This window comes from Canis lupus, chromosome 19 (genome assembly GCF_048164855.1).
Source record: "Canis lupus baileyi chromosome 19, mCanLup2.hap1, whole genome shotgun sequence".
Classification (NCBI taxonomy): Eukaryota; Metazoa; Chordata; class Mammalia; order Carnivora; family Canidae; genus Canis; species Canis lupus.
Genome location: NC_132856.1, coordinates 38,961,649 through 38,985,008, shown reverse-complemented (window position 1 = coordinate 38,985,008; position 23,360 = coordinate 38,961,649). Strand labels below are relative to the sequence as shown.

The 23,360-nt window shown below is 52.9% G+C and overlaps 2 protein-coding genes across 3 annotated transcripts in view; one reads left to right on the top strand and one right to left on the bottom strand.

Moving 5' to 3' along the window:
- The window catches only part of PHF7 (PHD finger protein 7), an 11,968-nt gene extending 9,259 nt beyond the window's left edge, over nucleotides 1–2,709 (top strand). For both annotated transcript variants that reach the window (XM_072788083.1, XM_072788082.1), the window contains 5 exons: nucleotides 10–169; nucleotides 710–816; nucleotides 1,281–1,397; nucleotides 1,825–1,949; nucleotides 2,148–2,709. In XM_072788083.1, the coding sequence (XP_072644184.1) occupies nucleotides 10–169; nucleotides 710–816; nucleotides 1,281–1,397; nucleotides 1,825–1,949; nucleotides 2,148–2,374 (736 nt within the window). In that variant the 3' untranslated portion in view covers nucleotides 2,375–2,709. The remainder of the gene's footprint in view (nucleotides 1–9; nucleotides 170–709; nucleotides 817–1,280; nucleotides 1,398–1,824; nucleotides 1,950–2,147) is intronic.
- Nucleotides 10–23,360, bottom strand: SEMA3G (semaphorin 3G). Its single transcript, XM_072788081.1, has 16 exons — nucleotides 23,164–23,360; nucleotides 21,260–21,420; nucleotides 21,099–21,161; nucleotides 20,748–20,867; nucleotides 20,378–20,468; nucleotides 20,126–20,242; nucleotides 19,735–19,880; nucleotides 19,410–19,524; nucleotides 19,248–19,317; nucleotides 18,800–18,944; nucleotides 18,314–18,545; nucleotides 18,117–18,208; nucleotides 17,376–17,417; nucleotides 16,213–16,441; nucleotides 15,811–15,950; nucleotides 10–14,515 (listed from the first exon to the last, which is right to left on the bottom strand). Exons 1-16 carry the CDS (start codon nucleotides 23,276–23,278, stop codon nucleotides 14,075–14,077), a joined length of 2,319 nt encoding a protein of 772 aa, XP_072644182.1. The 5' UTR covers nucleotides 23,279–23,360; the 3' UTR covers nucleotides 10–14,074.

The following is a 23,360-nucleotide window of genomic DNA, read 5'->3' as shown; positions in this document are numbered from 1 at the left end:
CTTCTTCAGATCATTTTGTGGAAAACACCGCCCAACACAGGACATCCAACGGGGGAAGGCAGGGGAGGAAAGCTGTGTCTTGTGTTGTGAAGACTTATCCCAAGCAAGTGTTGAAAACATCCAGAGTCCATGTTGTAGTCAAACTATCTACCACCGCAAGTGCATACAGGTGGGGCTTTCTCTGCCCTGGGGATCTTCCACATTTTCCCTAGATCACTCTGGGAATGCTCAGGCCGTCTTGGCTTCTGTGTTCCATCCTGGAAGCCTGTATGTAGGGCTGTTTCCAAGCAGTCAGAGGAAATTCAGCCCAGTCTCTGGTCACCCTTCTTGACCTGTAAGACCTCATCCATGATAATGTTCAGATTGAGCAAAATCCTCAGGATGGCTAGAGCAAGCAAATTTGAATGAGTCAAGCAACCTCAAAATCAGCCTTGCTTTCGGGGATAGAAGGAAAGGCAGCCTTTCAGCACTATAAGCCCCACAACCAGAGATGATATCTGAGGTACTCCTGGGTACTCTCTTGAATTCAGCTTTGTCTCAGGTCTAATGCCTGGATTGCACCCCTCCCATTAGCCCACCCATAGCCCTTTTATGGAAATCCCCAATCAAGCTCTCTTAGCAACATCGTTTTGTGAGATGAGGGTTGGGGTGGAGAGGTGATCAAAGATGGTATTTATAAACACAACGCTCTTCCGTGTTTCTCTTACAGAAATATGCTCACACATCAGCAAAACATTTCTTCAAATGTCCACAGTGTAACAATCGAGAAGAGTTTCCTCAAGAAATGCTAAGAATGGGAATTCATATTCCAGACAGGTAGTGGAAACTCTAAGGCAGGAATTGAGCCAGGGAGTGGGTTGCCTAGATTTCTAGAAAGGAGGTGAGTGTGAGGTTAGTTCAAAGAATGAAGAAGCACCCCAGGCATTGATATATGACAAAGAGGAAAGGAGTAGAGGGAGGGCCTGTCAGTTATTGAAAGAAAAGGAGGGGGAAAATGTAGGAATAGGGGTGGACATGTTCCTTAAAAGGGTACTTGGGGATCAGAATTCTCTGGGGGTTGGTTCTTGAGTTCCAATGTGAAACTAACGAATCCCCATGTTCTACTCATCCTATTTCAGCCCTCCCGGCTGCCGGGCCACTCAGCCCATCCTGTTTACAGTATTCGGGCAGCCTGTTGCACTCTTTTGCTATGCTAGCTTGAGTTCTTTCTAGTTCCTCCCAGGTAGACAACGGTTTCACCACCAATCATGTGCCTCTTACGGTTTCTTCTCCCGCTGCAGAGATGCTGCCTGGGAACTCGAGCCAGGGGCTTTCTCGGAGTTGTATCAGCGCTATCAACACTGTGATGCCCCCATCTGTCTGTATGAACAAGGCAGAGACAGCTTTGAGGAAGAAGGGTAGGGAAAGGCTCCTGGCTAGAATGATCACTCATTAGTGCCCATCTTAGACTTAGACCTTGGCACAGTGATCAAGAGCAAGCAACTCACTCTTGTCTGCAGACCTCAGGGTGACCTGAGGTTCCATTCTTGACTAGCCGGAGACTCACTTGTGCACAAGTGGACAGGTTCCTTCAGGGTTTGCTCCTCCCCTGTGCCCAGGGGAGCAACCCTCAGGTTCAATTCCTTTCCAAATCCACCTTTTGAGTATGTATGCCCGAGTGCTGGGTCCAGGGATTGGCACTTAGCCACAATGGGTCATGGGTAAAATGTATAGTGAAAATTGCCTGGGAAGCCCTCAGCAAGGGCCTGGTCTGTAGCAAACATTGTGAGAACAGTAGTCAGTGTAATATTTGTCCCCACAACCTTCCCTTGGCTCTTCCTGCAGGAGGTGGCGCCTCATTCTGTGTGCTACATGTGGATCCCATGGAACCCATAGGGACTGCTCCTCTCTTAGATCCAACAGTAAGAAATGGGAGTGTGAGGAGTGTGCACCTTCTGCTGAAGCCACAGGTGAGTCTGGAGGGGAGTCTGGTCTAAGAGCTTGGGTGGGGATTTGTGGTGCCTGGGAAAGGAGGGTCTGCCACCAGATGGGGACTTTGAGGTGGAGCCTTTAGTTCAGGAAGGAAAGTGGCTGGAGAGAGGCTCAAGGGTCTGCTCCTGGAGAGAGGGGAGGACTGAGTCTTCCTCTCCATCTTTCTTTCACCACAGACTATACACCAGAAAACTCAGGTGACATCCCTTGTTGCAGCAGCACCTTCCACTCTGGGAGGCATTTCTGCAGAGACACCAGCCTGGAAGAGAATCCAGGCCCTTCTTGGACTAATTGGCCAGGACCTTCCTTATTAGAAAAGCCAGAGTCCTCTGGTGGCAGGAGGAGCCACTCCTGGCGGTCCAAGGGTGTCAAAATCACTAAGAGCTGCAAAAAATCCAAGTAACAGCTTCCGAGTAGTCGCTGCCAAGTACATTTGGGTATGAAGCTGTGCTCCTCCACCGGGTTTAGGGGAGGGAGCCCTTTGGGACTGTGAGACAAGGAAAGAGGGCCAGCAGTGAGAGTATGAAGCAAGGAAAGAGAAGTCCCAGGGGAGTGTGAGGACAGAGCAGAGTCCAGAGGCCAAGCTTGGAAGGTGTTAGTGGTTATGAGAGTGCCTCTGCTCTTTCTACCTGATCCCCGAAGGGCCTTCTTCTCTTCTCCCACCCTAATCTGCTTCTCATATGCCTCTTCTTACTTCACCCACGTTTATTATTATTCAAATAAAGGTTTTTCTCTCCATTGGTGTCTCCTTATAAATTCACTCTAGGATTTATCTAGCATACTGAGGAACCTGGAGGATAGAATGAGGAAATAGAAAATGTACCCTTCTAATCCATAAAATTCAGTGAATAAGTGCAGAATTTTCTACTACAAACATAGACATGTTGCTTTGGAGGGAAGCAGTTTGCAGGGAAATTAACTTTATGGGCAGGGACTTATGTGTCATCTGCCCATAAAGAGAATGCCCATAAAGAGATTTCATCATTACACAAATAAACACAGGCTCTCATCAGGGAGGGGAGCCAGCAAAGGAGGCCACACTGGGCTGAGAATGGGCCACTATTGCAAGACTTGGGGCCCTGGACTCAAACAGGGCAGGAACTGCCATGCTCCCATTGAGTGGAAGGACTCTGTTCACTGCAGGCGGTGCGGTCTGCAGCATACCTCCACTCAAAACCTCACTGCCTCGTGGCTCGGGCATTTCTGTCTTGGGTAAGGGAACCATGCCAGGACAGTTGCATTAGGCAAGGCAGCTGGGATGGGAATCTGGCAGAAGGTCTTGGGAGAAATTGAATGGAACCTATCTCACATTTGTTTGTTTTTAATGATTTTGTGGGATTTAGGTTAGTGGGGGAAACTCAGGACTATTGCCAGATACTCAGTTCTCAGGGTTTCACAGAGTCATTGTCACCAATGGTGGAGGACAGGGTTCTTGGTTCAAATGTTGCTGTCCCCTGGAGACTTCCATCCTTAGTGTTTACAGTGATCACTTTTAGATTTGACGAGATTCACTTGGAATCACATGGGCTGTGGAGTGGAGTGATTTGTTGTTTTTTTGTTATTGTCAAAGTTTGTAGGCAAAGTAATACAGAAGTTTAAAAAGTGTTAAGTCAAGAAGTACTTAAAGGATTATAATGAAAAACAGTCTCTTGACTTATATTTCCCTACTGTCAATCCCACTCCCTAAAGGCAACTACTTTCCATTATTTTAGCCAATTCTTGAGTCATTGGTCTTAGATGTTACTGATTTCCTATTATGTCACATAAAGATCTTGCTCCTTTAAAACCTTCCCATTTTCATTCTCTTCATCTTTTGTAATCGTGTCCTTTCTTGTTGAATTAACCTTTAGTGTTTACATTAGTAACCTTCAGTTTACTTGCTGTGAGCATGTAAATGCCTTATACCTTTCGACCAAACAGGGAACTAGGATTATTTTTCCTCTCCTATACATCGTTTTTTTCCTGAAATGAATACCTATCTCTTTTGCATTTGCTCAATTTGCTAGGTATCTATGGGTAATTCTTCCCAAATGTTCCACATGACAGTTGCCTCAAAATACAATGCCTCATAGGCCAAATATCAGATCACTGTTAGTTGCACTTCTTTTCTGAAAGACCTGCCTCCTATAGCCTACTCCTGAGCTGGCTTCTTATTGGGCCTACTACACAGCTAATGCCCTAGGGTTGCCCACGACTATGCCTTTTTTCTTCTTTTCCTCTCCTATGATTTTGATGACTCAGTGCTGTGCTTCCTAACCTGCGTTTCCAGGGACACCTTATCAGAGCTCTGCAAGTGACAAAGTTTTCAAATTGTGGATTTTCATTTCAAAAACAAATATTTTACCTATCCTAAAAACTCAACTCTTTTTTTTTTTTAAGACTCAACTCTTATAGTGATAATTCACAGCTGCAAGACACTCCCCGATTAAGACTTCAATTTCTTAATCTAGAATTTCTATAATTTGGGTTACCAGGCATATTCTCAGAGATTTGGAGTAGCATCTTCCCCTTTAAGAGAATCCACTTGGAGGGGCACCAGTCGGTTAAGCATCTGCCTTTGAGGGGGGGTCATGATCTCGGGGGTCCTAGGATCACCCCACACTGGTCTCCCTGCTCAGCAGGGAGTCTGCTGCTCCCTTTCCTTTTCCCTCTGCACCCCGTCCCCTCAGCTTGTGTGCTCACTTGGGCACGTCTCTCTCTCTCTCTCTCTCTCTCTCTCTCTCTCTCTCTCTCAAATAAATCTTTCAAAACAAAAAGAATCCACTTGGGGACTACTCAAGTGTGACAGACACCATCTTAACTGAAAGTAGTGGTCTTCTAACAGGGCCTTCTGGACTCCAGCTGCAGTGAGTGGGAGGTACAGCTTGGGATGGGTTTGGGGGTTAGGGGATGCCTTTGTCCTCCAGAGATTCAGCTGCCTGATCTTTGGGTATAGTTGGCCTTATGGATACCTAGCAGAGTGTGCATATGTGTGTACACACACACACACACACACACACACACACTCCCCCTTTTAACCATTTCTTTATCTCTATACCTGTACTCTTCATTGATTTTAATAGCTGCCAGGGAAAGTCGCCAACTTTGAAATATTCTGTTCTTCACCTAATCGATCATTCTCCGCTAAATAATGGGGCTCTTTTTCCATACATGTACTTTTAATTTAGGATAGTTTTAGATTTACATAAAATTGAGAAGATAGTACAGGGAGCTCCCATATATCCCAAACCCAGTTTCCCCTATTAATACCATCATACATTAATATGGTACATTTGTCACATTTAATGGACCAATACATTATTATCAACTAAAACCCAAAGTTCATTTAGATTTCCTTAGTTTTCACCTGATAGCTCTTTTCTTTTCTAGGATCACATCAGGAGACCACATTGCACTGCGTCATCCTGTGTCCTTAGGTTCCTCTTGGCTGTAACAGTTTGCCAGATTTTCCTTGTTTTTAATGACCTTGACAGTCTGAGGAGTACTGGTCAGGTATTTTGAGAGTCCTCAGTTGGGATCTGTCTGATGTTTTTCTCACAATTAGACTAGGATTATAGGCCTGAGGGAGGGAGACCACACAGGTAAAGTGCTATTATCATGTCATATCCAAGTTATAAACTATCAACACGTCTTTCACTGTTGATAGTGACTGTGATCATCTGGTGAGGAGTGTTTGTCAGGTTTCTCCAGCATAAAGTTAACTTCTTTTTCCCGCTTTCTAGACTGCCTTTTAGAAGGAAGTTACTCTGTGTAGCCCACAATTAATAAGTGGGGATTTATGCCCCCTCTCTCCTTGAGGTCAGAATATCTACATTATTTGGAATTCTTCTGCATGGAAAACTTACCTATTCTCTCCCACTTATTTATTCGGTCATTTGCTTATGTCAGTCTAGACTTAGGGATGTACATAGTGTAACCCAATACTGCTTGATTTATTTTGTTGCTCAAATTCTCAAATTATTCCAGCTCTGGCCATTGGGAACTCCTGTGTCCTTTTCACATACCCCTTTTATTGCATGTTTTGTTATTTTGTTTTGGGTTTTTTTAAAGATTTTATTTATTCATGAGAGAGAGAGAGAGAGAGAGAGAGAGAGAGGCAGAGACACAAGCAGAGGGAGAAGCAGGCTCCATGAGAGAGCCCGACGTGGGACTCGATCCCAGGTCTCCAGGATCACAAACTGGGCTGAAGTCGGTGCTGAACCGCTGAGCCACCTGGGCTGCCCGGGTTTTTTTGTTTTGTTTTGTTTTGTTTTGTTTTGTTTTGAGGACTACTTTACCTTCTGGCACTTCAAGATCCTCCAGTTCCCTCTTATAGGATTTAAATCTATATTTTCATAAATGATCCATCTAATATAATTAATTACTGCTTTATTACTTAGGGCCTAGAACAAATAGTTCACTTGGGGAGAGTTGAAATAGATGTTAAATAAGAATTCTCCAAAACACCTTCTCTACTTCCTCTAATTCTTACCTTTGTAGGAACCATAAACTAGGGCCAGAAATTCCAGAATCTCCTTCACCCCCTTTATCCTCAACCACCCTCTTTCTCGTCAGTTTGACTATTTTATAAATGTTTACCTTCTTTGCCATCCCTTTGCCAGTGCTCAGCTTGGTCACCTGTGCCTCAGAGGACTGTAGTGAAAGCCTTCTCTGCATGGTTTCCTATGTCCACTTGCTTTGCTGATAAATCCACCTTTTCCCTTCTGCTAATTACCATAAACATCTGCTAGCTCTTTTTTGTTTTTTTTTTTGTTTTTTTTTTAATTTTTATTTATTTATGATAGTCACAGAGAGAGAGAGAGAGAGAGAGGCAGAGACACAGGCAGAGGGAGAAGCAGGCTCCATGCACCGGGAGCCTGACGTGGGATTCGATCCCGGGTCTCCAGGATCGTGCCCTGGGCCAAAGGCAGGCGCTAAACCACTGCGCCACCCAGGGATCCCCATCTGCTAGCTCTTTACTTAGGATGGCTCTGCTGAGATTAGCATCTAAGGTCTTCTACAAATATGGCCCTACTTAGCAGCATCTCCCTGGACACTCCACCCACAGGCACTCTGCCCTGGCTACCCTGGAACACTGGGCCCTGAGCATGAGGTTTGCAGTATGGAGAGCCATAACCTCTGTCTTCAGCCTGTTGAACCTAGCATAAGGGCCATTTCTTCACTTGCACTGGTCTCTGCTTCTACTCCTATTAGAGCTGGCATCATTCTCCACCTGGCCCTACAGTTGTGTAAATATATCTCTCATTAGATTGGAAGCCCCTTAAAGGCAGGGATCTGTTTGTCTTATTAACCTTTCCCCCCCTCCATGATGTGTGGCTCCAGACCCCACATTCAGAGGCAGTTTGATATCTACTGAATTGACAGAAGTGCTTATACCTTATATTCATGAACCTGTTGTTTTACTGTCAAACAACAGAGGGCACTGTTAGCATTTTGAGGAAGAAGATTCTAACCCTTTAGAGCTGGAAGGTTGAGAAAGGCTTATTTATGAAACCTTGCTTCTATTTTGGGATTGCATAGGACTTACTGCTCTTCACTTGTTCTAAACACATCCATTTGTGTTTATTCATGAGATATGCTGGTATTGGGTTTAGAGATTAGTATGAAAGTTATTATTATTATTATTATTATTATTATTTTTTTTTTTTTTTAGTATGAAAGTTATTAATGACATTTCCATCACAGGTCAAATCCTCAGTCAGGTCTGCCTTCATGGTCCAGACCCAAAGTGATCCTCATAATTCCAGCTGCCCTCCTCCTACCCTCAAAAATGAGGACTGCCAGTTCCAAGAGAAATGGGTGATACAGTTCTGTTCTTCTGCCCCACTCTCCTCAAACACACACACACACACACACATTAAGGCCTCTAGTTAGTGACATCAAACGCTCTAACCTGTGGACCAGACAGGAGGTTGCTATGAGAAATAGCGTTTCCATTGGCCCTGCCCTGAGGGACACTTTGTTAACTCCTATGTGCTCCCAGGCTAGCTGGAGGTACGTTGCAACTACCTGGGAGTCCCCAGGTATAAATAGTCTCCCTAGTGACTAAGCTAGGAAGCCCCATTCCAGAGGCGTCTACTATTTGGAAGGGTCTCATGCCTTCTACATTTTTTTCCCAAAAAGCAATGTGGCAACTGGAGGTCATAAACCAAAAACTTGCTTTTTTTAAGAAAACAAAAAACTTTGTTCTAGCTTCTCTGTAGCAAACCACCTCTAGCATGTGCAACAGCTAAGCAGTGCAATAGCTAGAGGCCCGGAAGAAAGGAGAGGCCTGGGGCTCCTCCCCGTTGTCTTTGGTGTAAACTTGTTCCTTGACCCTGCCCTGCAAGCACCTCTGATAAACAGGAAGGCATCCATGCCATCAATGTCCATCCCCCTCAGAGCATCTGAGACCTGTCTAGGCCATCAAAGCCATCCCCAGACCCCAGGAGTATTCTAAAGGGGACTCCAGACTCACCAAAAACAATTCCCCATTGTGTTCCCCCCCTCTTGGAAATCAGGGATCTGTAAACAGGCCCTTACATTTAGACAGGTCCTGCCCTGTCTTTGTGCTGGTGTGTTTTTTCTTCCCTAAACAATGTCCTTTCCAGCAGGGCCAGCCTGTTCACACCATTGTCCGAGACCCTTGGACTACAGGAAACAGCACCAGATTCTTATCAGCTGGGGGTGGGGGGCAGCGTGAACAGATGAGGTCATGTCCATAAAGCAAGCTGCTGGTTTGCCATATCATTCTTCTGTACCTTTATCTGTGAAAGCAGAGCCCGCCTTGTCCTCCTAACAGTCCCATATGGGCTTTGTGTGTCCTACTACTAGAGTCCTTTCCATTTGATGGCAGACCCCTAGACTCTGCTGCAGGCCTCTGTTAATTTATTTTGGAATCCTTGACAGCCCACAACAGTCCCCTTTTCCTGGTCTTCCCTCTCTGCGCAGTGGGATGCTTAGGAAAGTAAAACACACCCTATTGGGATGGATTAGAGTCCACTCCAGTCATCTTCCTTCCTGGGGGAAAGAGGTCAAGACTGGTCACCTGAGTCTGCCTCAGCAGAGTCCCTAAGTATAAGCTACTAGCTGACTGCCAAGGTCCGGGTGAGGATAGGAGCAGGTGGGCCTCATAGGAGGCCCTCCTAGAGTCTGTGGAGCATTTCCCATCCTCAGTGGAGAATGATCTTTTAAAAGGCTGCATTGAGGAACCAGGAGTTTCCTTAGTGAAAATCCAGCAGGGAAAGTGAAAGGCTTCATTAGGACAAGGCCTCTAGGGAACGGGGCCAGTAGCCGTACCCACAGCAAGGGTGGGCAGGGGCAGGGCAGTGGGAAGTGGGCACAGAGCCATAGCTGCTGTTGCCTCATCTCCTGTTCACCAGGGTGGGTGGGTGAGTCCGGAAGAGGAACCAGGGCAGGGGCCCCACAATCCTTAAGCTCCTAGTCAGATATGAAACCCAGCCCCACCCATTCACTCTCTCCCTACACCAAGTCCAAGTTTGTAGTCTTAGAAAACCTTGGGGATTTGACCTTGGTGTGGGCTGAACCTTCTTGGGGGAGATCCTGAGAATCAGCACTTGGGGAAGGCTGGGGTGGCTACCTAACTAGGAATGGAAATCAGGCTGTTTCTGAGCAATTGCCTCCTAGTTCTAAGAAGGAGATGTGGCTGGCTGGGGAAGCCTCAGTGCTGTGGACTGGCAGAGGCATGTGAGTGAGGTCCCTATCCAGCACCCCCACTCCCATCAGCACTATATCTGCACCTGGGGCCCCTGACAGCCCATGGAGAGGACAGCTCGGCTCCTGATGGCTGCTGCCTGCCCCCTCCTCCAATTGGGGGATTCAAAGTCTGCCTAGGAACTGACCTGGGCTTAGCTGAGTGCAAGGAGGCCATTTGAGAAAGTGAAAAGAGCTCTTTTCCTCCCCTGTTCTGCTCCCTCCCTACCCCTACCCTTCCTTAGAAGTGAATCTGCTGGACTGCTGGGCAGCCAAGGCTGCGGGTGAACCCCAGCCATCCGCAGAGCATCTTGCTCAAAGTGGGCTGTGGAGGCAGACAGTGTGGGAAGATGGGCAGAGGCCAGACCCCAGGGCCGGCAAATTGGTGGCCTGGCAGCCCTGGCCCCGGGACAGCGGGTCCTGCTCCAGTGCCTGCCATGGGATCTGGAAGGCCAGGGCCTCCAGAGTGTACAGGCTTAGAAAGCATAGATTAAGGGATCCCTGGGTGGCGCAGCGGTTTAGCGCCTGCCTTTGGCCCAGGGCACGATCCTGGAGACCCGGGATCGAATCCCACGTCGGGCTCCCGGTGCATGGAGCCTGCTTCTCCCTCTGCCTATGTCTCTGCCTCTCTCTCTCTCTCTCTCTGTGTGTGACTATCATAAATAAATAAATTAAAAAAAAAAGAAAGCATAGATTAATAAACTGATCTCACATGGCAGGGGAAGGAATTAATCAAATCAGCATTTTCCCAAAGTATGTTTCGACACAGTAAAAACATGAGGTGGTGATTACTTGAGGGGGAAATAAGGACCCCAGGTTTGGGAGAATCATGTAGCTCTCAGCAGACATGCAAATTAATGAGAGATTATTGTGGACTTCTCAGGGATTTCACAGAGCAAACGGGCTGCACACACAGCAGCTCCGTGGGGGCTAAAGGCACAGAAATCCCGTATTTATCTGACCCTTATCACAGAGGATCTCACATTCCACAAGACACCATTTTGGATAATGCTCACCTTGTGTCTTTCTTGAAGCCTCTTTCCAGCACTAAACACATTTGGGAAATGATGACACAGGCCCAAAGATTAGGGGAAATACGAGACTGTGAAGAAAAAAGCCACCAGAGAAAGAGAGAGAGGGAGGCCCTTGAGCAGGAAATAAGGCTTAGGGTGGGAGGCATGAGGGGGAAAAGTCCAGGCCCAAGGGGTGGGAAGGTGGAAACAGAGCTGCTGTGTCCTGGGGAGAGAAGTCAAGTTCACACAGCCCTCTCAGCTCCACACTCTGCCAAGTGGGTGCTGATGATGCTTCTTAGGCAGTGGTGGTGGTGGCTGCATAGGGCAGGGCAGAGTGGTTCAGTTCTGTCAAGCCCAGGAGCAAAAGGAGGGGTCCCACTCTAGCGCTACACCATGGGATGGACAACTGAACTGTTAAGCACCCCCACTCTGTGGTATACACTGAGGGGACCAGGCAAGCAAGAAGCTAGTCTCCCTGGCAAGATGTCCCTCCCATCTGCAAATCACCCCTGCCTTTTCCCATCTCCCTCCAGCACCACTGGGCTCTGTTATTTGGGCAGGGGCATGATGTCACCAGGGGAGTGGGAGCTGTGGTCAGTGGCGCCTTCAGCAGCATCCAGACTTCCCCTCCTCCTCAGAAGCTGCAACCCCCACAGCAGAGCCTGGCTCCCCAGGCAAGGGCACAGTGGCCTTAATATATGTTGGTATGTGACTTGCCACGAAGACAGGCACCAGGCCAAGTGTTGCTGTTACAAATATCAAGAGTTACTGTGGAAAAGGAACGGGGCTGCCTACGTGCCCAGCTGCCCTTTGCCAGCATTTTTTTTCTGACTCAAGATCTTCCTGAAGTCCAAGAAGGTCAGTCTCAGAAGCCTGAGGGGCATGAGTTTCCTAATTTAATAAGCGATCTCAGTTTCCTAGACAAAGCCCTTTGACTCCTTCCTTCCTTCCCCTATGCTCATCTCCCTGCCTTCTAGAATATACCACTTAGCGTGGCCTTCTCCCTCCTGGAATAGATGGAAAGGCTCTTCATTTCTAGCCCACGCAGATGACATCAGTCAGTTTAGAACAGAAATACAGAGATACAATAATATAATTACATGATGTAAATATTCACTGCATGGCTTTCCTTGTAGATCTGTGTGCTAGACCACTGTGGAGCTTCATCAAAGCACACAGGTGGTCATGACAATAAAAATTACAATAGTAATTATGATAAGTGTACTCTGAAGACAGAAACCACAAGGCTGATCTCAACATATGAATACAAAAATAGAATTCACACATAGAGGCATTTCCAGGAGTTAATCACACACAGTACCACAAGGGTGGGAAGTGTGGGAAGCTGGCAGAAGCCGTCCGTAATTTTCTAAGTACAGGTGTTCGTTGTTCAGGATTTTGAGCTCCTCCATTTTCCAGAGTAACTTCCCCAGAGAACCCTGCCTGGAGCAGGCCTTGCCTGGGTCCAGCCTAGGGGCCACTGAGAGCCTGGTCATTTCTTCCTTGTTTCTCCGGGATAGAGGGGCTGCAGCCCTGTGCACCCATTCCTGGGCTCATGCTCTTTCCTCCCCCTCTTCCATGGCCTCTACCTCCCCCTCTAGTCCCTCCTCCAGGTCCCTTTCTTACAGTCCTCTCCTCTGCTTTTACCTGCTGACACCTCAGCCACAGCAACCTTAGGCCCACGGCTTCCCAAGGGGTTGTCGGGTCAATCTCAGTGCCTCTGGTTCACTTCCAGTGAAGTCAAAGAAGGGGGGCCTATTTTGGATCCCAGTTCTCTGGGCATCATGGGGTAATTCAGATAAAATCCAAGGCAGATGTACAGTCTGGGTTTGAGTTCAGTGGAGCAGGAAGCCTTCTCCTGCTTTTCTATGTTTTTTTTCTTCATTTCTTCATCTTGGTTGTTTTCATGGAGGGAATCCCAAACCTGATGCTCTTGCCCCCTACCCCCCACCTCCCATTGCTTTTGTGCATCACTAACTTGCTCATATGCAGGCTGGGAATGACTTTTCATTCAATCTTCCTCCTCTCCTCTCCTCTGCTCCCCAGCCCAAGAAACACATCACTGCTGATGGAAAAACACCTCCTTACATGCCCAGACAAAATGCATCCTGGCCACCTGAGCCTCACCCCCAAGAACCAGCAGGACTTAGCAACCTTTTGCCCCCCCATTTTTTTCCTTTAAAAGAGAAAAGTCATCATAAATGCAACCATTCACCACCAACCCTCACTTAGTAGAAACCAAAGATTCCAGGCTGGGAAACATCTGGCTTTCCTGTGGCTCCTGAGCTAATTGATCTATTTTGGGTTCTTGAGAATGCCTGCTCTAGCCCATCCTAGATCTCTCACCCTCTCCCCATCCCAGATGCCTCCCAATCCTCTGTGGCCCCAGGCCTGGTCCTCCCACCAGCTGCAGCTTGCTCAGGGAGCTGCCACATTCCCATCCTCCCTAGCTGTGGGCATGCTTGCATTGCCCTGCGAAAGAGCCTCCTCCCCCTGCCTCTTGCTTCCCTGGCTCCCCTCTCCCCATCTCTAATCCACAGAGAGAGAGACAGGGGATGACTTTCTTCTAGACATCACCCTCTCCCTGCTCATCAGCATGAAGGCCCTGCTGGTGGGAAGGGGGAATCTCATCAGGAGGTCTGGGAGTGCCAGGGAACCTGGCCTGGAGAAGGGAAGTCAAGCTGTGAGACACCATTTGGTTGATGTGGGGCCTGAGAGCCAGACACCCCACCCGCACCCCCACCCCCAGGATCCTAGGAAGTTCCAGCTGTCAAAGATTCTATGATTCTGTGTTGGAGAAGAGGTGGTAGGCAGGGAGCCACCAAGATATCAGGGCACAAAGTGGGGAAGGGTCTTAGTGTTCCATGTTCCCGGTACCTCTACTTCCCTGCCCTAAGTCACACGAGGTCCTCTTAATGGGTGGTAGCCTAGAGGCAACTTCCATCCTCCTCTGGCTGCCTAAGGGGCCCCTGCCCAGACACCTCCTCAGACGCACCCACACACCCACTCCAAGGGTCACTCAGAATGGCCATTGTTCTGCTGGCTGGGAAAGAACCACCCAGGCCTCTCACCTCCAGGCACAGCCGGAAATGTGTTCTGGGGGCCACCTCTGAGAACAAACAGCAGGCCCACTAGGGTTGGCAGCAGCCAGAGGGTGCTGGCTCCAGCCTGGGACCGAGAGCACAGAGGGGCAGGGCACAGGCTTGGACACAGGGCCCCTCTATCGGGCCCCAGCCTTTCCTGTGGGCAGCCTGGTATAAGTATGGGGGGCAGAGACTTCCATTTCTAAGAGGCAGTCAGGCACATTGGCCCCCCTCTGTCCTAGCTGGGTGGGTGGGAGACTCTGGGGGCTGCCGGGCCACCCAGTCCATCCCAACCACCCTCTCCTCCACACCCTTCTACGTGGCCTCCACCTCCCGGGGTGTCCGATTGCGCTCGGCCTGCGCCCGGCTCTTCACCTTCTTGCCCAGCTCCAGCCCTGCCCAGTTCTTGCCCTTGGCCTGTTTGCCCCGGCTCCTGGAGGAGCACCACACGCGCTCACAGTACTCATCCACACGGGGCAGGTTGGCAAAGCCGATGAGCTGCAGGATGTCCTTATACCAGGCCTTGGAGGGAGTAGACACCAGGCCTCCCCTGGCTGGGGGCTCCTCTGGCCTTGGCTCCCGGGGAAACAGGCTGTTGAGCTGAGAGGCTGCAATCACTTCCAGAGCCAGGCGGACCACAGTCTGGGAGAAACCATGCTCCAGTGTCTTGCAGGTGTAGGTGCCTGCATCTAGGAGGCTGAGTCTGCGGAACAGCAGCCCCTGATCTGTTTGCAGGACTCGCTCATCTGTCTTTACCTGTGGGGGGCATGTGAGAGGGTGTGTAGGGGGCATGGAGTAGGGCACATGCACCATCAGTTTCTCTCCCTGCTTTTCCATATTCACATCTCAGGGCCTGGTGCTGAAGCACTCCTCTTCTCACTCTTTCCTGCCCAGGCTGGCTTCCTCCTCCCGACTGTGAGCTAATTGTAGGTAGGCTCTCACCCTCCCAGGACCCAGGATGAGGCCAGCAAAGGAGGCTTTGGTTTCTCCCCTAGTCAGAGCTCTAGGGCACCTACCTTGGCCTTAGGGGGCCCTTCCAACAGTCCCAGGGACCAGAGTGGGTAAAGGGGTACTTATGGGCTTTTATTCAGGGAGGACTATACCCATTACCCTAGGACTAGAAGTCCCTTCTATACACACACACACACACACACACATATGCACAGCCTTCTCCATCCCTGTCTACACTGTTCACTACACCAGCGAGGGGTGGGCTGAGTGCCCATCACGCTGCAGAATGCAGGAAAGCTCTTCTGATTCAGCCTGGACCCTGTCTGCTCATCTGCATGTGGAGGCTGGACTGCCTGGGCGGTAAGTATTGTGTAACCATCTTGTTGCTCCCTGCCTTTGGCCCCCTGGGGGTGTTTTCTTAGTGCCTAGCCCAACAGCTGGCCCAAAGCTGGCCTCCCCCAGTTCCCAAGCTGGAAGGAGAGCCCCTCCTGTAATCAACCCACTCCCTCCCCTTCTCTGCCCACAGGAAAGGCTGGGGAACGGATCCTCACCCTACCTCACCCACGCTTTCCTTGGGCCCCAGACTGAAGCCAGTTCTGGGGTTGACAGACCTTTCTGGTTGGGGGAGGAAAAGGCCTGGGCAGACAGCTGGACTCCGTGGAGAGAGTGTTGAGCTAGGCAGTGGGTGTGTGTATAGGGATGTATGCGTGTGCAAATTTTCTAGGCACCACCCTGGGGCAGAGGAGAACCAAGACCCCCTGGGAAGAGACTCCTTCAAAGATGAGCAATATGTGTAAGCATGGGGGGCTTCTTGACCAGCCCAGACCCCCTTCCCTCTCTTCCGTCTCTGCCACCCACCTCCCAGAGCTCAGTTCAGGGTCTGGGAGTTAATGCACTGAATGGGTTGCAGCCACATCTGACTTGGGCGTTCCCAGAGTCAGGAAGAAGGGCACCTTCTCCCTGGGACTTAATACACACTTTTCTTCAGTTGACCTTGGCAGGTTCCTCCTCAGAGCCCCTTCCTAGGGTTCAAGGCTTGGGGTTCAGGGAGAGACGTGGCATCAGGACACATGCAGGCAGGAGACAGGGTCCTTGCTTACCTGGTCGGGCCCCCGGCCTCCTGGCCTCTGCAAGAACCAGCGCACAACAGCCTGGGAAGACTTGGGCAGGCACTCCAGGAAAGTGCTGTTGTGCTCCGTGCCATAGACTGTGGTGGCTGCCATGGGGCCTGCAGCCTCCTCTGAGGGGAGGTGGAGAGGGGCTCAACTCAGGACTCTGGGACCCCAGGGCTCCCCCCAGTGTGACAGGGACCTAAGTGTCCATCACTCTGTGCAAAGACCTTATACCCATAAACTGATGGGAACTGCACACGTAGGAAAACTGAGGGCTGGGTGCTAACACAGGTTCAGTCAGAGGTTACACTTCTCAGGGGTTGAGCAGGGACAGAGGGGTGAGGAGGGGCCTGTGGGAGCCCGCTGGTGCCTACGCCTGCCACCACTCACCTTCCTGGCTCTCGCCCAGGCACTGCAGGGCAGGGTTGCCGTGCCGGATGTCCTGCCTGCGGAACCGGCGCTTGCCGGTGCCAGGCTGATAGCGGGTGCAGGAGGCACCGTCCCAAGCACAGTATGGGTCTCGGGCCAAGCAGCACTCGGCACAGGCACTGCCGTAAGTTTCACACTGGTGCAGCTGCAGCCGGGCCACGCCTAGCCTCGAGCCCACGTACAGCATTTGCTGGGAGGGACACAAACAGAGCCAAGGTGAGCCTGGGTCCCACCTGGAAGCAGCTAGGCTCTTGGCCCCCTTGGGCTTCCTGAGACTGCCCCACCCCCATTTGCAAGCAGTCTTCCAGAACCTCTTGGATGCATCCCCAGAAACCAAACATGTTTATCACCCACCTGACATACACCAGATCCTCTGCTAAGATACAGAGGGCATGGGGCAGACCTTTCTCTAAGGGGCTTCTCCAAGCCCTTCCTGCTGCTGACCTTTGCTCTCTACCTCAATAGTCTTTATCCTGACCTGCCTCTGACCTTAGTAGTGCACTCTGCTTTAAGCAATCCTAATGCAAAAGCTGGGATTTACCCAAAGATAAACTGGGGCAGATAAACTTGAGATTTTGCCACTTGCAAAAGGACCCAGCAGGCCTCTAAAAAGTGGCTCTCCCCTATTTGATTTAAATTCTGGATTTTGTTTTCTTTTTTTTTTTTTTTTTTTTTTAAGATTTTATTTATTTATTCCCGAGAGACACAGAGAGAAACAGAGACATAGACAGAGGGAGAAGCAGGCTCCATGCAGAGAGCCCAATGTGGGACTCGACACCCGGACTGGGATCATGCTCTGAGCCAAAGGCAGACTCTTAACCACTGAGCCACCCAACCATCCCTGGATTTTGTTTCCAAGCATGAATCGGCCTCCCCAGGGTCACTGGCCTTTGTGACTCTCCCCTTCTCCAAACACAGCCTCACTTACTAAGGGCTCCCACTGCCCACTGGTTTCATGCATGGGCCTCTCAGCTCCCTGCTGGACTCTCAGGCCTCTTTGTGAGGCCTAATCAGGCAGCCCCAGGGTCTGCTGCAGCACTGCTTTCCAGCAGACAGCAGCCCAGCTCAAAGAGCTTCAGTTGAGGGGTTTGAAGAAGAAAGGGTGGGATATCAGCTGCTCTTACCCTTTTGACAGAGATCTCCATGTCAGTGATGGGTGTTGGCACCTGAGGAAGGAGCAGGGTCTCAGAGAGAGGTGGCCTGAGGCCAGACCTCCTCTGCATCCCTGCTTCAGCCACGTCCAGCCCTCCCATAGGAGACACCTATCTCCCAGCCTGGGTCAGCGCCCTCCTTGGCAACTAAGGCCAGACATTCTTTCCCAGATGTCGAGTTATTAGAAAGGTCCTCTCACCCTGGCTGGCCTCCAAGGAGAAGGCTTAGTAAAAAGCACAAAGCTCTGGTGTCCCCTCCCACAGCCCTGTTTTCCAGCAATGAGGCAGCTGTCCCACATCACCCATCCCATGTCAGGAGCACAGCAGTCTCCCAGATGCCGATGACATCCTGCCTGGCTCTCTAGAGGGGACCACAGAAGCCTCTAGGGACTTGGGATCTCAACCACCCCCTCACCACTGCTTGAGCCTGGCAGGGCTTTGTCAAGAGTCAATCACCTTGGACACCCCTCCTAGGACCCTCCCACTTTTCTCTCTGCTCCCCCCCCCCGGGGGGGCGCAGACAGAAGCATCAGCAAGGCCCCTACAGCAGTGATGATCTCACTTTCACCTCCCACTGGCTGCAAGGTCAATAAAGACAGGCCCATCTCTCTCCTGTACTTTGCTCCATGTGTCCCCAGAGCCAGGCCTAGACATAGCAATGGGGCTGGAGGGGACCCTTCCCACCAGTCCCCCCTGCCCCCAGCTCCCCCTCACCTTAAACACCTGGAGCTCCTCCAAGACCACCTCCTCAGACGTAGTGGAGTCTCCACCCTGGAGGGCGATGACCTTGAGCACAGAGCCTGAGTCTGAGGCAGGAGAAGAGGGGTCAGTGGGAGAAGAAGGAACTGCCCTCCCCCCTGCCCACCACCAGCACACCTCCCCAGCCCGGGCCACCCGTTCAGCCCACCCACCAGTCCCCAGGAAGATGACGTCGTAGGTCCCGTCCTCTGCCTGCACTCGGTCCACTACGATCTGGCGCAACTGCTGGGCCAGGTGTGTTTTGACAAGGACAGGGCGGCCCAACCGTGGCCGCACAGGCCGGAACATAAGTGGGTGGGCTCGGGCGAACTGCAGCACCTCATCCGGGTAGTTCTTGGTGCTGCCAAAGGGTCGTCCAGGCTGTGCCGTCATCTTGCTGGGACACTGTGAGTGGCAGCAAAGGGAGCACCTGAAGCATCCCGGGACCACACGTTCCCCAGCCCAGTTCATTTCCAGGCCCCACTGCCCAGGCCTGCCCGCCTCGGAGGGATCCTCTTGCTGTAGCAAAGCCTCCTTAATGTGGTCGGGGCTCTGCTCCCCTCTGGAGCCCGGGCTCAGCCACAAGGTTGTCCCCAGGTGGAGTCCCTCTGGTAACTGCTCGGCCCTCTTCCCTGGCCTGGCTCCAGGTCGATACTCACCACTCCAGGCCGAGGGAAGGGCACCTTGCCCCCATAGGGTCCCCACTGGTGCTGGGGACCATCCTGGTGGGCAAAGGGCCCCTTGAAGACCTCCCATATATCCTCCATGTGGTACACGCAAACAGCGAAGCCCTGGAACACGGCACTGTTGAGGGGAGGACAGGGACAGTCAGGCCAGGGTGGCTGTCCTAGGTGGGAAGGGGGCAGCCTGACTCCACGGACAGGACAGAGGGTGATGGTGCCTGCAGATAGCAGAGACCCCAAAACAAGGACACCCAGACAAATTTGAAGAGAGGGAGATAGAGAATAGAGCCTGAGAGTCACTGAGTCAGGAACAGAAAGGACCCACAGTAAAGTCAGGACATGAAAGCAGAGGCTCAGCAGAGGACGCTGGGGGTGCAGAGACTAGACCAGGGACAGGAATGTGGGGGGAGGCCTGAGTGCCCACCTGACTGTGCTAAACAGAGCATACACCTCAAGGGTCTTTCCTGTGCTGGGCCACAGCAGGAACACATCCTCTGGGAGACAGAAGGCCACCGTCAATGCCCCCCACTCACTGGCTCTGAGCCCCCCACACCCACATCCATGCCCACCCCAACCATGCCCTTACCCAGCTGGTCAAAGTGGGTCTCAGCACCTCCAGGGCCAGGCACCGAGCACACCAGCCTGGCCTTGAGAAAGGTGCTCCATTTGTTCACCAGCACTCGCTGGCCACCCGCATCATTCTGGGGGGTAGAAGATCAGAATCAGCCTTGAGCTCCACGGGGATGGGCGCCCCCTCACTCCTGCTCCTCCACCCTCACATCCTTGTGAGGAGAGGCATGGATGTTGGCTTCACATGCTTGCCTCAGTTTCCCTCCTGCTGCTTGTGGGAACAGGTGTAGGGAGGGGGTATGGTGAGGATCTGAACCTCACTGCCTCCTCACAGCTCTTACCACACAGACACGGCCCACACGGCTGACGGTGACATGGCCTGGGCCACCATCGGGTGAGGGCACAGTTTCCGAGAAGAAGAAGTACACCTTGTCATCGTCCCGGTCGGAGTTGTCAGCAATTCGGGCAGCCATCACAAACCGAGGGTCTGGGAGGTGACAAGGTACAGCTGGTTGGGAGGGACTCACAGGGGAGAATGGAGTGATGGGGAGGTGCTGAGGCCAGCTGGGAGGGGAAAAGGCACAGGGATCCCACTGGAGGCTGGAGTCCCAGGGAGTAGAGTGGGGCTGGGCGGTCCCTCCCATGTCCGCTCCAGGGCCAGCTCTCGTGCCTCCCTATCAGTGCCAGGGGCAGACCCCAGCCAGCCTTGCCCTGGGCAGACCCTAGGCTCACCGTGTAGGAGGTTCTGGTCAGAGTCAGAACGCAGAGCTGGCCGGGAACCCCCACTCCGGAAGATCATGGCCTCGCGCCCCAGGAAGTCAGCAGTGAGACCCGTGTATAGCTCTCCACCTAGGTGAGAATGGGGCAGAATCAGGGAAGGAGGGCCAGGCTCCATAGTTGGCCCCAACACTTCCAAATGACATTGGCCAGCACCCACCCTCATCATGCCCATCCTGGGCACACCCTGGCCTGGGCATCACCCACCTACAAAGGTGCTGGCGAAGGGACTGCTGGGCTCATGTGGGCACCGCCCCCGCCCACTTTCCACACTGCTGGGCTCAAGATGGAGCACATGCTGGGGGAGAGAGAGGAAGGGGGGAAGGATGTCACCTGGGAAAGCAGCACCAGCCCACCCCCCTCCCCGACCCCGCCGGGCAGTGGCCATCGCGTGCAGCTGGAGAGTGGGCGGAAGGCGCCCTCATTCAGGACCTCGCCAACAGGGTCAGCCTGGCACAAAGATGCCTTTCAGGCTCCTGACCCCTCTGCCCTGAGCAGGCTCAATAGGGAGCGTTCAGACAGCAGGAAGGAAATGCCACTGCTTCCCAGTCCCTTGTGGGGCCTGCCCCAGGCTCACCTCCCCCCGGTGCCCGACCGTGATGAGGGTGCAGGTGGGTTGAAAGGCCCCAGTGCCACATGCCAGCAGGTGGGTCCGGTTGTGGGGCTGCAGCACCCGTATGAAGTTGGCACACTCCACCTAGCAGAGAGAAGGGGTGGGGTGGAGGGAATGAGGGGGTCCTTACCTTGGGCCCCAGGATTCAGCCCTGCCTGGCTGATCAACTCTGGGGATCAAAGGTGGAGGTGATGTTCTTTGCAGAAGGCCCCTAGCACAAGTACCTGGGGGAGTGCCCACAGGCTATACTGGGGGTCAAGCCCTGGGCATTGGTCAAGGCTTGGGGGGGGGGCAGTCACTCCTGACAGCACTCACCAAAGGATCTCTTCCCTTGCGAACACACTCCTCCTTCTGTCCTGGCTGCGGCGGCCACAGGACCTACAACACAGCCTGGCTGACTCCTGACCTCACAGCCTATTTCCCAGACTGGCCTCCCAGCTCTCAGACAGAGGCTCCCCTCTGTCAGTCCCACTCACCTCCCGGGGATCCAGCCATGATTGGTCCAGCCGCAAAGAATAGATGGCATCACGGCCCCCCAGAAAAAGGCGGTCCCGGTACTCATCCAGGTACATGGCCCGAAGGTCCAGCGAGCCCCGGGGACCCAGAAAGACAGCAGAGCGGTTGGCAGACAGGAGATCTAGCCGAGAGCAGGAAGAGGATCAGTGCCTACTTCGCGGCCCACTTCCCCAGCTAAGGTGTGGAGGTGGAGGGTCCCAGCTGTGCATCACCCCCCCCACCACACCCACATGCACATCTGGAAAATGTTTCCATCCACAGGCCTGCTGGAGAGCTTCTGGGAGAGGACTCCTGGGGGTGGGTGGGGCAGGGGGCTCAGTCCTGCTGCCTACTCCTCCATTCCTTAGTCCCTTGATCTTCCAGTTAACATCTCCTTCCCACAGGCCCATCTGTGCCCTACCCAGTCCCCAGGGAAGGTGGCCTCACTGGCAGAACGGATGGTAGCAAGCTGGGCAAAGTGCTGGAAGAGCCCGGAGGAAGGGTGGGTGAGTGTGAGCAGTGTGCTGACTCGATGGGACAGACAAGGGGGAGCATTCCCAGCCGAGGGAACACCTGGCAAAGGCCTGGGGATGGGAAAGGCCTGGGGATGGGAAAGGCCAGGTACGGCCTGGCGGAGCCCCAGGCTCTAGTCCAGGGATGTGACTAAGGAAGGCTTTCTCCTCCATAGACACTGCCCTCCCAGGCCTCAGTGGTGGTGGGGGGAGGGTGGCTGGCTGGGGATGCTGGTCCCAGGAGCTGAGGATCCTGAAATAAGTTCTTGGGGTTTGGCTAGGGAGATGGAGGTAACAGTGCCAAAGGGGCAGGCAGCAGGATACGGTGGGGAGGGGCATTTGCCAGCCTTGGGAAAGCCAGCTATCCTACACCTATCCAAAGAACGACCCATCCAAAGTGGTCAGCCCAGCACCCACTCCATCCCCAAACTCATCAACAGCCTCTTACAGGAAGCCCTCCATGGCTGACAGTACTTTCCACAGGCTTTTTCTTACAGCCTGACGTTCCACCCCAAACCGCAGCTCCCAGGACAGGCCCACATTCTCCCCGAAACCCAACTATGAGCTCTCCAGAGTAGAGCCATGTCTCCCCTCTCAGACTTCCCAGAGCAGTATGGTGTCCTCACTTGGATTGGGGTTCCCAAAGGAAGGTGATCAATCCGCTGGTTTCCCCACAGAGAAGTATCAGGGAGCGCCCATGTCTCAGGGACCTTCCCCAGGGACCATCTCCCCAGATTCAGAGGAGTCTGTGCCGGCTGCAGCACAGCATACCAGGTCAGGTCTGCAGAGGAACCTCCTGGGCCAGGATGTCAATGAGGGGAGCCTGGGACCCCCCTGGGCTGTGAAGAGCCTCTGGGACGAGAGGGAAGAACAAAAGCCAGCAATGGGAAGTGGGCTACAAGAGGCAGCCGGGGGCAAGGCTGTGGGGATAGCGCGAGGACTCCACTGCAGGCTGCTGCCCCCCGTGGGCGCGGACCAGGAGCCCGGGCTGAGCACACACCTCAGGATCTGGCGCTCCTGTCCGCTCCGTCCCTCCCCACCTCTCTCTGCCCATCTCTACTGAGGCCTCTCTCTTTTCAGAAGCCCCCTCAGGTCATCCCCCGTGTCTCCGTGTCTCCGTCTCTCCCACCCCCACCCTCCTGGGACCTGGCCCTGCCCTCCTCCCAGTCCCCGCCTCTGGCAGCAGCTGGAGCACCATGCGGCGTGGGGGAATGACCGTGACATCCCTCCCACGGGCTGTGCGAGAGCCACTGCTTCCCTCCAGCTGGCGGAAGAGACTGCTGGGTGCTGGCTGGGAACCCCACAGCTGCGGACATCCCAGAGTCCCGGGCTCCCACAGACGCGCACTAGAACAGGGCGCGCGCCGCCCCTACCTCGGTAGGAGAGCCGCAGGCGGGGCACGCTGGGGCCGGGGCTGGGGCTGGGGCTGCCCCGGCGGAGGAGGAGGCCCCCCAGGAGGCAGCAGATGGCCCAGGCCGAGGGGGCCATGCCGGGGAATCAAGGGCACCACGCCGCCGGCCGGCCGAGCTGCCCAGGGTCGCCCCGGGTCCGCCGCTGCTTGCAGTCTGCC